Genomic DNA, 16,400 nt, shown 5'->3' with positions numbered 1-16,400 from the left:
ATCACATGAAAAAAAAAACAACTTTAAATATGTGTATGTACATCAACAATGTGTAATTTAAAAGAACACATAAAATGCATTCATAAATGACTGAAAAATGAACAATGGCACAGCATTAAAACATTGTAAGCCCAAGTGTAATGCTGCTTTAAATTAATCATAGTTACCTCCCTTCCTTCAATGTTGCATGAAAAGGGAGGTTAATCTTACAATTTCTTAACACTAAACCACCATTATGCAGACATCCCAACTCTCCCGATCCGATCGGGTTTCTCCCGATTCTGGTTGTAAAACCCGATTACCCCGATCAGAAGTCTCAATCTCCCGATTAAAAAAAACAACAACAAAACAACATAAACCACAAAAATTATGAAATAATCCACTTCTTTGCGCCTATCTGATACTGTATCACTACTGACGAGTCTGTAAACAACAGCTTTCAGATATTTTCGCACCTTATTCTACCCGTGCTGATTATTGTTTATTACACGATTTAACAAAGCCAGGTGTTGATTAATGTGTCACAATTGAAATTAAAATCCAGACATTAGATATCTAATTAAATTCAATCAAATTTAGATTAGAAATTATACTGGCTTTACCTTTTTCTGTACCTTTTTGAAATCGAAAGTAGATGGTCGCCAAGTCAACCTGCTAGGTTTTAAAAAACATTTCTCTAAAATTATTTTGATAAGAGGAAATGTCATGGTAAATTTTAATATAACTTACTATCAAATGCTGTTAAACTGTCTTTGCATCATAACAATTTGTCAAACACATCCTTTTAACTGGAGATTAAGGCAATCTACGAAAGTTTAACAATACCCGGACATTCAATTTTGGATAACAGAATTTTGATCAATAAAAGTATTTGAGCCAGGTGTTTTAAATACTGGTTGACAGGGATGAGAATCAAACAGTAAATTTTCTGTTGCTTGAACTTTTATTCTTTTAGCTATATACATTTTGTTTTTACAGTTCTAACAGCTGTACTGTTTGTCATGTAAAATTCACCTGGGGAGTCTTCTTTCCAACAAAAGAAATAAAAGTGCAGGTTTAATTCTCAGTGGTGTTTTGAATTTAGACATAGTGCTTAAAGTGCCATAACTATTTAATTTTGCACAGAAGGCTTCGTGTATTATTGTTCCAAAACATTAAAAATGCATGAATAATAAGATATAGACAAGTGAATTTTTTTAAGACTAGTGATTTTATAAGGGCAAATAAGTTTATATTATCATTAGATTTGTTAAAAGTTTCGTTATCATGAACATAATTACCGCGGTATAAAATCTCCCACTTGAACACCTCAATCTCCCACTTTGGAAAGCAAAAACTCCCACTTGGCATTCAGAAAAAGTTGGGATGTCTGCCATTATGATAAAACTACAATGCAATGAGAACTATCTGTGCCTATTATACTGTTCCTTTAAGATTAAAAGAAAATAATACTAGCATAAATACAGCAATAAAAATGTATTGCATTAAATTTTTGCACAACATACACAAAATTATAATCATAAACGCCCTTAATGCAGCATTTCCATGTTAACTATTTTATACTCTGTAGATATATAGCGAAATAAGAGACTGCTCTGTTGAAAATGTACGGAAAAAAAAATCAGCAACTTTCAGACAATGAAATTAGAGGAAGTAAAGTTCAGGAATATGACTACTGAATCATATATTTGATAAATACCATGAAATATGGACACTAAGATTCAGCTGCATTTTCTAAATAAAAGCATATTTCCTGCAAAGTATCACAAATATGGAAAGGCATGTGATAATATCTATATTTTCACATTGTATTTAACTTGTTAATGTTTAGATGTGATTACCAGTATATCTCCCTATACAATGTATTAATGAATAAATAGCTTCTTACGTTTATATGAAAAATCATTGTGCTCAGTTAACATCAACTAAGTACAAATTTAAATGACAGCTCTCTCGCAGAGAATATTCCAGACTGGATCAGTTGCCTTTGTATATTAACTATATAAATGCCTTTAAATTTCTGCTATTTGTGACGAATTTGAGCTCAAATTGCTTTATCTTCATGGCTAAAAATTTGAGCTCAGATTTGAAAAGTCTTCATGTTATTTTTCATTCATCCTATGAGAATTATAACAGTGATTTAAATCAAAAACAAAGGCATTAAATCCTTTCTCATAAAACTGTAATCCGTTAACAAGTAAACAATATATGATTATCACAGACAGAAATGAAACGAATAAAATGTTCCTGAAATGTTTACAATGATCCTCATCATGCACTAATATGTTGAGGGGCAGCAATTTTTCTCTCAACCTGACTTAGGTACTTCTCTGGAATACCAGCAGTTCTGAAAATAGAAGAGAAAATAATTGTGTGAGTGTATATTGTAATACATGTAACACAAAGGAAGTTAACTGAAATTCAGTCATAAAGTCCAACCAAAAACTGTCATCAGTTGTTCATAAATTCTGTGATTCTGTACAGTAACAAGTGTACATAATTCTGCACCTTTTCTTGTTAACAACAATCAATATAAAACAAGAGCACCGCCTTGCGGGTGCTGACGCTCATCTGATTTTTTTTGTGTAATAGAAATATTGTCCTACCCATGATTTTCTAAGTCTAAAAAGGGCTATCATTCTTGCAAAAAGCAGGATAGAGTTATGTTTCTTGATGTACAGTGTCCACTTATGATGGTGAAAAACTGTTGCAAGTTTTAAAGCAATAGCTTTGATAGTTTATGAGAAAAGTTGACTTAAACATAATACTCAACCAAGAAAATGATTTTCTAAGTCCAAAAGGGGCAATAATTATTGCAAAAATCAGGATGGAGTTACGCTGCTTGCTGTACAGGGTCAGCTTATGATGGTGAACAAGTGTTGCAAGTTTCAAAGCAATAGCTTTAATAGTTTAAGAGAAAAAGTTGACCTAAACATAAAACTTAACCAAGAAATCTGATATTTTCTAAGTCCAAAAAGGGCCATAAATCTTGCAAAAAGCAGGATGGAGTTATGTTTCTTGCTGTACAGGGTCAACTTATGATGGTGAACAAGTGTTGCAAGTTTTAAAGCAATAGCTTTGATAGTTTAGGATAAAAGCTGACCTAAACATAAAACTTAACCAAGAAAACTGATTTTCTAAGTCCAAAAGGGGCAATAAATCTTGCAAAAAGCAAGATGGAGTTATGTTTCTTGCTGTACAGGGTCAGCTTATGATGGTGAACAAGTATTCCAAGTTTCAAAGCAATAGCTTTGACAGTTTGGGAGAAAAGTTGACCTAAACATAAAACTTAACCAAGAAATCTGACATTTTCTAAGTACAAAAGGGGCCATAAATCTTGCAAAAAGCAAGATGGAGTTATGTTTCTTGCTATACAGGGTCAGCTTATGATGGTGAACAAGTATTCCAAGTTTCAAAGCAATAGCTTTGATAGTTTAGGAGAAAAGCTGACCTAAACATAAAACTTAACCAGGCAACGCCGACGCAGACGCCGACGCCGACAACCGCTCAAGTGATGACAATAACTCATCATTTTTTTTCAAAAAATCAGATGAGCTAAAAATTACAACAAAAATCATTTTCATGCCTAATTTCAAATATAATCACATTATAGTTACTACAGTGTTTCCCAGGACTAATTTACAGTGTGCCATACATTTGTGACTGTCAACCTTGTGGAAAATACATGGCTTGGAAGAGATTTATCTATTAACTGAAGTTTTATGGCTTGTTTTTTTTTTTCCATTTAAAATGACTATAATAATAATATATTTTAACTAAAAGAAGCAAATTATTCAAGAAATATACCTGTGCAAAAGAACATTAATTTTTGTGTGTTCAGAATGTCACTGTAAATTATTATTAAGTTTGTTACAGTCAACTGTTTATAGTGACTTTTTACTAAAGAACAGTACATGTACTATTTGTAAAATTAACACATTTTATCAAAGGCCTTTTTAATACTGTACTGTGTCCATATAGTGATTATTTCTTATTTCTATTATAATCACTCCTATAAGTATATAAATTAAATTTTGACAACCTCGATTAATTGTTTGGTTTCCTTAGTTTTCTGAAACAACACTGCAAGCATAATTAACACAGCAATTTCAGGAGCAACACACATTCACATACTGTCTTTATTCTGATAAATGCAGCTTTCTACAAAGCAGTCATTTCAGCAAATATATTTGAATCTGTTTTGAGATACCAGAAATAATAAGTATACTATGGTATACATGAACATTTTGTAAATTCCTCCATTCTCTTCTTGTAGAAAATGTTACAGCCAATATGCATTTATTGGAATAAATACAGTATGTGCACTGTAAAACAACCCATCACAGAATATAACTTTTCTTTCATAATATATAATTCATGACCTGTATACAAAAAAAAAAAAAAAAAACCTGAATGTACGTGTTCTCTGAGGTCATTCAAATTTCAAGAATTACAAATGATGACATTAATAAAGAAGTATAAAATCTAGTTCCAAAATCTCATTTAAGTCCAAAATGATGCCTTTTCAATAACCTAAATGGAATATTTTGGTAACATTATCAACTCAAATTAATCTGGTACTTACAACTATTCAAATAATAAGCAGTCTTTTGACCTGATCTGTCTCAGAGTGTTTAATTTCTCTTCAATTAATCCATTAAAGCATCAGAAATTTTGTTGTTTTTTTTTGCAAATTTTTTAAAATACAGATTTAACATTTATCAAACCAAAGTTTTATATAAAAAAAAACAAGTCTGATGTTCTCATAAGAAATCTACCTAACGTTCATGTCAGACAAACCAAATGAGATCTCATTTATCAATGAAGATGCTTTATTAGCTCTTTACTTAGTCAGCATCTGTCTGATGTATTGATAACAGTGATATGTGATTTTATGGAAAAATAACAGTTTCATTCCTGTGGTTTATTATTTCTAACATCAAACTTAAGTGGAAGAAAATTTTAAAATGTTTGTAGTCTGGCATTAAACCTGCAATATAGGGAATTAACAAAAGCGTAAACTGGTATTAAAACATGTGAAACCCATGCAGAATGTTGATTCTATTCATATTTCCAAAGCTTTGCAATAATTCTGAACCTTGGAAATACAAAGTATGCTAAAAAAGTCTATGTTGAATAAGTTTACACCAAAGAGCATTTATACAAATTGAAATTTTTAAAACAAGTTTGAGATAGTATCATTCTACAAAAAATCTGTGACCAAGCATACATAAAAACAAGAGCTGTCGGAGGACAGCAACGCTTGACTATTCAACAGCCTTGTCGACTGAATGAATACAAAAGTCGAAAAAGGGACATAATTTAGTAAAAAAGCAAAATAGGGTTATGGAACCTGCATAGTGCTTATCAGCTCATGACAGTGGACAAGTGTGTGAAGTTTCAATCCATTCCCATAAGTGGGTACTAAGATACCAGCTTACATAATAGGAATTTAACCAAAAACTCCTAAGTCGAAAAAGGGGCATAATTTTGTAAAATGCGAAGTTGAGTTATTGACCCTTTGCACTGCATGTCATATTATGACAGTGAACAAGTGTGTCCAATTTCAATCCTTTCCTATTAGTGGATATTGAGATACCAGCTTACATACAAAAACTTAACCAAAAATTTCTATGTTGAAAAAGGGGCATAATTTTGTAAAAAAGCAAAACAGAGTTATGGAACCTGTGCAATGTAAGTCAGTTTATCACAGTGAATAAGTGTGTGAAGTTTCAATCCATTCCCACAAGTTGTTGCTGAGATACCAGCTTACATATAAAACCTCAACCAAAAACTTCAAAGTCGAAAAAAGGGCATAATTTTGTAAAAAAGCAAAATAGAGTTATGGAACCTGTGCAATGTAGGTCAGTTTATCACAGTGAATAAGTGTGTGAAGTTTCAATCCATTCCCACAAGTGGTTGCTGAGATACCAGCTTACATACAAAAACTTTACCAAATCGGGACGCAGATGCGGACGCCGATGCGGACGCCGACGCATGGGCGAGTCCAATAGCTCTACTATTCTATGAATAGTCGAGCTAAAAAATTAGCTGACTTTATTCACATGCTAAACACGAAATGAAACAAGAAAACATTTCATATGCATGCTTTGTGAACATTTGATTGTGATCTAGCTTCACTCCACAATAAAGCATTTTTAATATGTTCACACCATGGTCATTATATAACAAACACAAGCACCCAGGGTCACACCATTTTTACACACAAATATGCACCTTATTATGCTTTTGATGTTTCACGCATGCACATTGACTTTATGTGCAACATGTGTAACATATTTGTCAGGTATACCAGCCGCTCTGTAAAGGAATAAGCCATTTATGGTTCAATATAGGGGTCATAATTTTAAATTAATGTAAAAAATCATTACAAAGATAGACAACACTAATTGTATAAGAAATTAAAGTTTCAAATTCTATCATAATTCAACATTAAACAGTTAACTGTCTTTTCTGGCATAAGATGTTTGCTGTGCAGACACTCTTAAATAAAAGGCATAAAATCAAACTAATCTTAAAAAAATGCATATAAAAAAGACAGAGATGGACCTCTGATTATTTATTTATTTTATTTTGTTGGGTTTAACGTCGCACCGACACAATTTTGGGTCATATGGCGACTTTCCAGCTTTAATGGTGGAGGAAGACCCCAGGTGCCCCTCCGTGCATAATTTCATCACGAGCGGGCACCTGGGTAGAACCACCGACCTTCCGTAAGCCAGCTGGATGGCTTCCTCACGTGAAGAATTCTACGCCCCAAATGAGGTTTCGAACCCACATCGATGAGGGGCAAATGGTTTGAAGTCAACGACTCTAACCACTCGGCCACGGAGGCCCCGGACCTCTGATTATTTAGACAGTTATGACAACCTATAAATTTTTATATAATCTTTCTTAATAATAACACATAACAGTGCAGATACACCTATAACTCATCTCAAGAGAACTAATGTCTAAGGTGCCACACAGTCTTCAAACAATAGCTGATGCCATTTATGCATTCTTTAGAAGTAACCTTAAAACTTGATATTTTAAATCTAAAATGAACTTTGACATTATGGCATACAGAAAGACTGAAGCTGACCATCACCATGTTAAATAATACTAACCTGAGCATTTCTAATTTCTTTTTCTTGACGTCCTCAAGTTTTGCTCGCCTTTGTCTGGCCTCCTCATCCAATTTAACTCCCTCCTCAAAGAAGGCATTTCTATCTGCTATACGCACTTGTTCCTTTTCTCGGATCTGGGTGCGTACATCATCGGCATGTACCAAGCGTTTCTTTCTTGCCTCAAGTTCTTCCCGCCTTTCTTTCTCAACCAATTCTTTTTGAGCCCTGAATATACAACAGCCAACAAATGATTTCCTTGTAGAAGTTATCATCTGAGATTTTTTAACCACAATTTTTCTGTATCTTGACTGTATGAAACATATATCATGAAAAATGGCCCATTAGTGAGCCATTTTGAATTCAGAATTCTTTTATGACTAGCAATGCTTAAATCATCAGCATGATATTATACTGACGTCAAGTCGACGTGATATTTAGCACCATGTACGCATCGAGAAATAACGCTTTCAAATTTGATCAAATATTTTACTTAAAAACATGTTTAAAACAAAATGTCTCATAGCACAACTGTCTTGATTAATTTACACACACACAAGAGTTGGTTATTAGCTGTGCAGACTAATTTGCCATCAATTGCGCCCTAATGGAACTACTCTGTAAGACGTACTACCATTTCCGGTCCTGGCATGTACAAACAAAGGGGCCTGACGACCTACCACTTGGCGCTAAACATGCCCCAAGAAACATTTCTATTATACTTGATCTAAATTTTACAATAAAAGACATATTAGAATCGTAATAATTTATAGCAAAACCGTGTTTGAACACTATTTATACGCCCTCGTGAAATTATTACGCCCAACATATAACTGCCCATCCTGTATAAATAGTGTTAAAACACGTTTTGCTCTAAATTATTTCTTAAGTAAGCAAGGTAAACTTGATCTTTGATTTCATTAAAGCTTCATTAGAATTTCATAAATATTCAAATTCATTTCTCTTTCTCCAAGCCTGGAAATCAAGATAATATTCTAAGAAAAGAGAACTTTTATTTAAATCGCTTCAAGCAAATTTTTTCATTTTATTCCAAATTTTTGTAAAGATCATTACCGGAGTACTCTCTCAAATTCGTTTCTCTCCCTCTGAGCCTGGACAGCAAGATAATGTTCTTTCTGCTGCATCTGGTTTTTACGTGCATCTATCAACATAACCTCTGTCTCTGCCTTCTTCCTTGCCATCTCAGCTTCCTTTTTCCTCCATTCGCGTTCAGCCTGTTCCTGTGCTCTCTTAGCACGTAGGGCATCTCTGTCTGCCTGCTCATCACGGGCACGTTCTTGTAGAGCACGTAACCTGGCTGTTTCCTTCTCTTTCTGTATTCTAATTCTCTCCTGTTCCTTTTCAAATGCAGCTTCTCTTTCCTGTTCACATAACATGTAATTTATAAGTGTCAAGTATAAACTACTTTGTAAATTTATGATTTTTGTAATCATCTGTGCTCAGTAGAGATATGGTAAGATTTGTTGTTTTTTTGTCACTTTATTGCGCAATTTGACAAAACAACAGACACAATCTTTGTTCTTGGATAATGCTTGGAGACAATGCTGTCAAAGGTTTCAGATAAAAGCATTACAAATACTAACCAATCTTTTGTATCTTGAGAGACTGTGTCATGAAATAATGTATATTTCTAAATTGATCTTTTTCATTTTAGTTTCATAATAGCTGGCAAAAGAAAGACATTGATTTTGTTCTGCCTCTCCACACCACCACCAACATAAAAATATTTCAAATGCTTTAGATATAGAACTGAAAAATAAAATCTTCACAAATAACAAAACACTTACAGCTTTCTGCTTCATGTATTCTATAACCTTCATCTCCTCTGCTTTTTCTTGTTGTTTCTTGATTTCGCGGCGAGCTAAAATCTCTTCATTTGCCTTGTTTAGATCATGCTGTAAAATAATAAAATTATAATGAAATTTGTGTAGACTTACAATCAATGTGCACAGAAAACTAGGATACTGAAGAGGGTTTATAGAAAGTTTTCATATAACTCTCAACATGAAGAAAATGGATGTCTTTTTCATATAACTCTCAACATGAAGAAAACGGATGTCTTTTTCATATAACTCTTAACATGAAGAAAATGGATGTCTTTTTCATATAACTCTCAACATGAAGAAAACGGATGTCTTTTTCATATAACTCAACATGATGAAAAAGAATGTCTTTATTTTTAAAATACAAAAAATAACGTAAACAACAATCTGCCCAAAAGAAAAACAATTTTCCCATTTGATTTCATTTAACTCGTATTATCTATAGTGACATTTTTTTTGTAAAAAAAAAAAAAAAAAAAATCCTCAATTTTAGGACCAATATCAATAAGTAATCAAACAGGCAGAAACTGATTTAAGAATTTTCTTTGACTGTGAAAATGACAGAAATTGATAGTACCAACCATTTTAGCACATGTACAGGATCAGCCATATTTAATTCTATCTACAAATACAGTGTAACTTCTGAAAACCGCACACCTTTTGTTCACACTAGTACATTATTTTAGTTTTACGATGTTTCTACGTTGTCTAAGTCATTTCAATTATATATGAAAGTGACGAAAATTGCTAACAATGCTGTGATTTTAAAAGGTTTACTGAAACTTTACTCATTTTTTTACATACCTACATCCAGCTTTGAAGTTGCGACAGTTTAAGAAACAGTTTGACCAACTGCGAAATCAAACCATGTCCGAAGTTAAATCTTCACTCTGGCTAATTAATTTCTTAACTAAATGCTCGCTTTTAATGATACCGTTATTAGAATTAAAAGTCCATAAAGGTATTTGATGTAAACATCAAAATTTAAACCGCTAATCATTTCTTTAATGAAAGATCATTATCTAATTATCACTATCTTTGGTGGTGTTTGATCCTTTGAATGACAGGTTATGATTCTAATAGGTGTCAGAATAATCGGTCACCGCTAATTGGTAAACAATGAAAGCACAGTTGAAATTTTACTAGAGGCACAGATCTGCATTCGAACAAATATCTACTTGTTCGTGTCATGCAGTTTTCGGAAGTAAAATTGTATTTGAAAATATTCGTCCGATGTTCAGAATTTGGAAGTTTAGGTATCTTGAAGTATGGTCTTAATAGAATATTAAAATAGAATAATCGTGACTGAGTAAATCATCCAATTTTCAGAAGTTTCCTGTTTTTAGACGGTCAGGTAGTCAGAAGTTCCACTGTACCACAATGTTTTACCATGAATCCTGATATATGAGAAACTCAGAAGGAAGAATTGAAGCAATAATTTAAGAGTGTCGAAAAAGTATGAAACCAAGGTGATTACATACCCTTAATACTTCTTGTTCCTCTTTCCTTTTCTCAAGGGAATTCCTGTCTTCCTCCATCATCTTCTCAACCTGTCTTTGCATCTGTATGTTCTCCTGATCTTTACGTTCAAGTTCAAACAATCGCTCCTGCTCATTCTCTGTGATTTGATCCAGAAGTTTTGCAGCACCTGAAATAAACATGATATGGAAAAAAGTGTGAAAAAAGAGATTAAAGTATTCAGGTAGGGTAAAAATTCATAAACATGTAGTTGGATTCAAAATTACTTTCCAGCAAATATATTTATTGCAGATCAAGTAGACACTCTTCAGTTTTGTTAATAAAATCCATCTTACATAAAGGTTTGTACATGTATCTTTGTCCAGAAAGGAAACCACATTTGGAACAGAATTATAGCTTTGTTTTTATTAGGCATTTTAATTACATTAAGGATAGGGCAGGTAAAATACACCAGGAAATGCTCTTATATTTTTACACAGTAAAGATAGGCCTGGTTGTATTTTAAACAGAAATGTTTATAATTATTCTTGCATAAAAACAGCTTTTTTCACCGGATCCAGGCATGTATTAATGGGAGAAAAATCATCCGGTAACAACAAGGCAATTTGCATGCTGTTAATACATGATTTTCATTTTCATAAAAACGTGAATTATCCCTATATCAAATTTAATAGCATTTAAAGAGAAGCAACTTAAAATTTATTCTGGGTATAAACGAAAAATCACAATTGTAGTCTATGTAATACAGTGCAACCTGGAAAAGCAAAAATCTTAAACTGGCATGTTCCTAACGTATCCTTGACAACGGTTACAATGTACAGCTAAAAATGGTTTCAATGTAGTATTGTAATGTACAAACCAATCAGTCTTTCTTCCTTCCGTTTCCTCTCAATTTCTTCTTGTATTTTGATGGCATTCTGTCTATCAACCTCCATCATTACATCTAGACGTTTCTCTTCCTCATCCATCTCTGAACGAACATGACCTTTCTCAAGAATTTGGGCATCTCGGATTGCATGACATTTAGCATTGAGAATCAGCTGAAATGGGTAGAAAAAATCATCTTATTCCCCCAATTTTTTTTCACTCTATCTTAAGAATACATTCAGTTTCTTATTATTCATTTTACTCTATGCTATGCTAAAATCACTTTGGTTTCTTGCAAGACAAAAGTTAAACTTACTTAAACTTTGTAAACTTAACAGAAATCATTCTGCTTTAAAATCAAGTTGAGACATAAATGGATTGAAAAAGTGACCTTTGTGAGACAAGCAATTTTCCTTTAAACTGATCATATAAATGAGTTTGCAAATATGCCTCAAAATCTCAGCATCTAGATCCAAACCTATCGAACCAACAGACCAGTCTCAGAACACAACTTTGTCATTTGTCAGTTTCAAGACTGAACTCAGAGTCATTCCATCAGATGACGGAGATCTGACAGTAGCCTCCAAACCAAGTTTTAAAATCTTTGATCTTGACTGGTTATTTCTGATCTCAATATGGAAAATAACCAATGGCCAGGTTGCATTCTTGGACTGTTAATCTATCAACCTTACCTCATTTAAATGTTTAATCTCATCTTCCTGTTCCTGTCTCATTTCGTTAGCCTTGGTCAACAGGTGCTCAGCATTCTCCTTCGCTTCCTCCTCCAGATCATTCAGTTTCTCATTGTGACGACGATCCAGGTCAAGTGCCTTCATCTGGTTCTTACGCTGTGCGCTTTCCTCCTGAAATCAAAAGTATAGTCCATTCTGAATGCGTTTCATATCTATCAGGATATCATTTAATAAAATATTAAAGTTAAGGCCTAAGCATCCATTTCATTGGGATAAGAATTTGTGGATTTGAACTTCTGACAATAAAATGAATGGAAACTTTATCTGTTTGAATTTAATTTTACAAACTTCTTTAATATGTACCTATGCAATTCAAGTTAACAGCTTAATTCTAGTGTGTTTTCTTTCTTCAAAGGGCACTGTGCAATTTATTGTAAATGTTTCAGTTGTAATTGGTAATTTCACTATAAATATATGTATTCAATAAAACAATATTTTTGCAATACAGTTTACTGAGATACAGGCACATCTGCCACTGTCTAAAAATAGTTAAAAGCACAAACCATAGCCCTCTCTTTCTCTTCCTTCATCATCTGTTCTCTTCTTTCTCTCTCTTCTTTTGTGATAACTTTTGAATTTTGAACAATTCTGAAGAACTCATGACGTGGCATAATGATAGATTTCCCTGATGGATCCTCAGTGGGAACACTGGAAAAAAAATATACATTCATTTCAAGATTAATTTTGTCTGCTTATAAAGAACAGAAGCTTTTATCTATTCTCTTTTAAAGTGACAATGTTTTCACAAGTTGTGTATTCTGACCATTTGTTCGTAAAATCAGGGCTCCAGATAAGATGCGTATTAGCGTAAATTAAGCTTTGAAATAATGCATATATGCATGTCTGATAATTTTTACAAGTATAAAAACATATATGAAATTACAGAAATGCATGCAATGACTTTTTACTAGCGTAAAGAAAATCTGAATCGTCTGGATGCTTTACGTAACAGAGCATGGTCTGCATTAATTCTCCCACATTGAACGTACACATGCATTGAATGGTACTCTATACACCTAGGTTAAACTATATTATACACTCAATGTGTGCATAAATCAAATAGTTGGGATGGTACAGTAGTGTATTTTAAAGTGGTGTTGATTTAAAATATCAACTTTCAGAGCGGAGTAAACAACAAAAATGTCTCTTCTATGAATGTAAAAAGTGAACAAACACTCTATGCATTCTTTAATCCAACTAAAATGATCCCAAAAACATAGTTAAATGTATATTGAATATTCTCTTGGATTCGGTAGCGAGGGTGAAGCCAAAGCAAGCCAATGGAGAACAAGGAGCTGCGTTCAATAAACGCTTGATGCCCCCGGTGGCATCCTTGTTGATAGATTTTCCAAAACGAGGTCAATGTCAAACTGAGGTCAGGTGATGTTTGAAGATGAGGAATGGTCACAGGTTACATCTGTATTAGTATCAATTCATTCTTGTAAGCGGTATTGATGCTAGACGAAATGGTCCCATTTGGTTAACCAAGAGATGACCCATACAAAACAACCTAAGTCCAAAATGAGGTCAAGGTCAAACAGAGGTCAGGTGATGTTTGAAGATGAGGAATGGTCACAGGTTACATCTGTATTAGTATCAATTCATTCTTGTAAGTGGTATTGATGCTAGAAGAAACGGTCCCATTTGGTTGTCCTTGTACGGGCGGACGAATGAATGAACGAACGGACAAGACAATCACTATATGCCTCCCGCATCAGTAGATGCCGGGGGCATAAAAAAGAAGCAAAAACTTGAATGCTGAATATTGAAACCGTAGTGAACAGCAAACAAATTCATGGGGGTTACAACCAATAAGTATGTTATAAAACTAATTTCTCGTTTTTCACATTTACAAATTCTCAGAAGTAAAATTACTCCTAGTCAATTTCAGATTTTACCATTTTACTCTTTCACAAAAAATATGATGAGTAAATATTCATAAGCCAAAAAATTATCTGAATCCCTGTAAAATTTTTGGTATAGATTCATTAATCCCACATGCAATAAGCTACATTTAGAACTGTTGTCTGTATTTATGTGATAAATTTAAATCTCTGATAAACAGTAACTTGTTATTCTAGAGATCAAGTTCTTACATCAAATTTCTTATAAGATCCTTTGTGATGACTTGAACTGTTTCTTTATTTTTCTTGTTGTTCTTTTTGTTCCTCTTAAAACTTCTTTCTCTTGCAAGGTCTTCAATTTTGTTGTCATCATTCCATTTGTTGTCCAACATTTCTTGTCTTTTTGTGACATGGTTTGGCTGGCCAAACAGTGACTCATCCACTTGTGATGTGTTACTGACCACTCTGTAATTTTTGGTTTTACCTCGTCTTGAGGATGCAGAAGATGAACTTCCAGCAGCAGAAATTGCACTGCCGGGCTAAAAAATATATTTGAGAATTGAAATCATTAATGCAGATCCTGTCATGCAGATGGATTTTAAAACCATTAAAATCAACATTTATGCAAAACCTAAAACTAGACTAAGGCAAGATATCATCCAATGGACCATGTAAGCATTATGAGTTCATGCATTAGTAAAACCACTGCCATTATTATCCATGTCCTAAAGGTTGCTTTCTGCAACCTCTAACTATTACAAATACTTGTTTTTGCCAGAACTATATATATAGTCCTATGGTATATAGTCTCCCACCAGACATTCCCATGTTAACCGATAAACATTCACTAGAATTAAAAAAATCCTATGATGAAGACATTGCCCATAATATTCGCGAGAGGCATGAGGCTGTATAAAGAGATAGATATATAGGAAATAAAAACAGGGCTTCAGGAAACAGCTAGTCTTCAGTTTAACATGCATATCTGCTTGTGCATAGTGCCTATTTTCTGGAAGTGATGTGTCAGGGACAGCAGCTAACCTCATAATTATGTTACCGCAATGTTATCATCATAACTTGATATTTTATAATATGTCATCTGCTAATATTTCTAACCCTGTAAACAAGACGTCAAGAGTGTACTGACACTAGTTTACAAAGCAGACCAACTATTTCTTATGCGTTCGTTTTGTCAAAGCCTTCTAATGGCCGTGTTGTCTCTCCGGTATATACCGTATACGTTATACATATTTCTTCTGTAGTATGTACCCTTAAAAGCTCTTATAAGATAAGTGGAAAGAGTTTGTCATTATTGCAAAAGAGACAAAGCCATGGATTGACTTTACCTATGATGTCACATTTACTGTAAATACTGTAAAGGACCAATTTATGCTAAAAGTTCCGAGTGTAATGCAGATTTGTGTTCTCTGCCATCAATGTAAAAACCAGAATTCTCGGACCGAGACTCAGACACGAAATGGAGAGCATTTTAACACATTTACAGTGTTGATAACATGAAAAACAAAGATCATCTATTAAGAGCTATCACTCACCATAATTAATGCTAGTCCTACTGGTTAAAAAAGCTGGTCTTGGCAAAAGGTTTTACTATTTTTTCATAAACAGACTCAACTGCCCCAGTTGTTATTTTGCACCGTTGTTAAGGCAATCACGCATGCGCTTGCATGCTCGCACTTTAATTTCCGTTTCCGGTAGCGCAACAACAACAACAAGAACAACAACAACTTAGCGAAATGCTTGCTACACGATTTTGCACTTTGTGCAGAAGACACGCGCATATTAGCTTTAAAAAGCAGGCTAGAAGTAAGTTTTGAGTGTAGGCATTATACTGTCTTAACTGGTCTTATTCACTTTTCCACTGCATAATGCTTTTAGGGTTAAGGTACTTCCGCAAATTGAAATTAGAAATTCATGTGAAAAATCAGAATCCTCGAAACAGCTTTCGAAATGCAAGGACATAAAATATATATGATAAAAGTTGAAAAGATATATCTGTAGGTAAACTTGCGAGCATGAAGGCTACGCTGAACCCTATCTCCACAGTGCTTTGGAAGAAAATGAGTGAACATTTTTGGTGCAAAATTTTGGTATCGTATGCAACCTAAATTGCTATAAAATATTTATTTTCAAATCAAAGAAATGCCAAAATAGTGCACACGAGCGTTACTTTTTCAAGAAAATGTCGTTAAACATTCTAATGCGCAAAACACGTGCACAGTTTTTCTAAAATATTTCGCCGCCATGTTTATTTCAAGGAATAAAATATATGATTGTTCTTTTACCTCAGATTTACTTACTGAAATATGTATGTCTACTTATTCATGGTTAGAGATATCCATTTAGTATAGTTTTTCACTGTCCGATCTCCTTAATCTGTTACCGATCCTTCACATTTAAAGAATAAACGCAATGTGTAATGATAGTTTTTCGCTTTACACACCTGTCTTGGACAAGAAAGCCGTTTCA

At 33.5% G+C, this 16,400-nt stretch overlaps 1 protein-coding gene across 2 annotated transcripts; it reads right to left on the bottom strand.

Moving 5' to 3' along the window:
• Positions 1–2,165: 2,165 nt before the first annotated feature.
• Positions 2,166–15,625, bottom strand: LOC123561297 (cilia- and flagella-associated protein 45-like). Of its 2 annotated transcripts, XM_045353567.2 has the most exons (11): positions 15,467–15,625; positions 14,166–14,452; positions 12,573–12,717; positions 12,010–12,180; positions 11,310–11,490; positions 10,453–10,619; positions 8,936–9,043; positions 8,202–8,509; positions 7,131–7,355; positions 6,238–6,321; positions 2,166–2,347 (listed from the first exon to the last, which is right to left on the bottom strand). In XM_045353567.2, the coding sequence occupies exons 1-10, from the start codon at positions 15,467–15,469 to the stop codon at positions 6,258–6,260; spliced, it is 1,659 nt and encodes a 552-aa protein (XP_045209502.2). In that variant the 5' UTR covers positions 15,470–15,625; the 3' UTR covers positions 2,166–2,347; positions 6,238–6,257. The 2 variants fall into 2 exon arrangements, with proteins under 2 accessions (XP_045209502.2, XP_045209501.2); XM_045353566.2 differs by lacking the exon at positions 6,238–6,321.
• Between the last annotated feature and the right edge of the window lie 775 nt (positions 15,626–16,400).

Source organism: Mercenaria mercenaria, chromosome 10, assembly GCF_021730395.1.
Source record: "Mercenaria mercenaria strain notata chromosome 10, MADL_Memer_1, whole genome shotgun sequence".
Lineage (NCBI taxonomy): Eukaryota > Metazoa > Mollusca > Bivalvia > Venerida > Veneridae > Mercenaria > Mercenaria mercenaria.
Note: the sequence above shows the minus strand (reverse complement) of the source record. Positions and strands in the feature narration are given on the sequence as shown.

Excerpts from the sequence above, each read along its gene's own strand:
- LOC123561297 (XM_045353566.2), bottom strand. Across the intron at positions 10,620-11,309 it reads GAAGGAAGAAAGACTGATTG|GTGCTGCAAAACTTCTGGAT; the intron begins GTTTGTACATTA and ends TGTTTATTTCAG. Across the intron at positions 2,348-7,130 it reads AAGAAATTAGAAATGCTCAG|AACTGCTGGTATTCCAGAGA; the intron begins GTTAGTATTATT and ends TTCTATTTTCAG.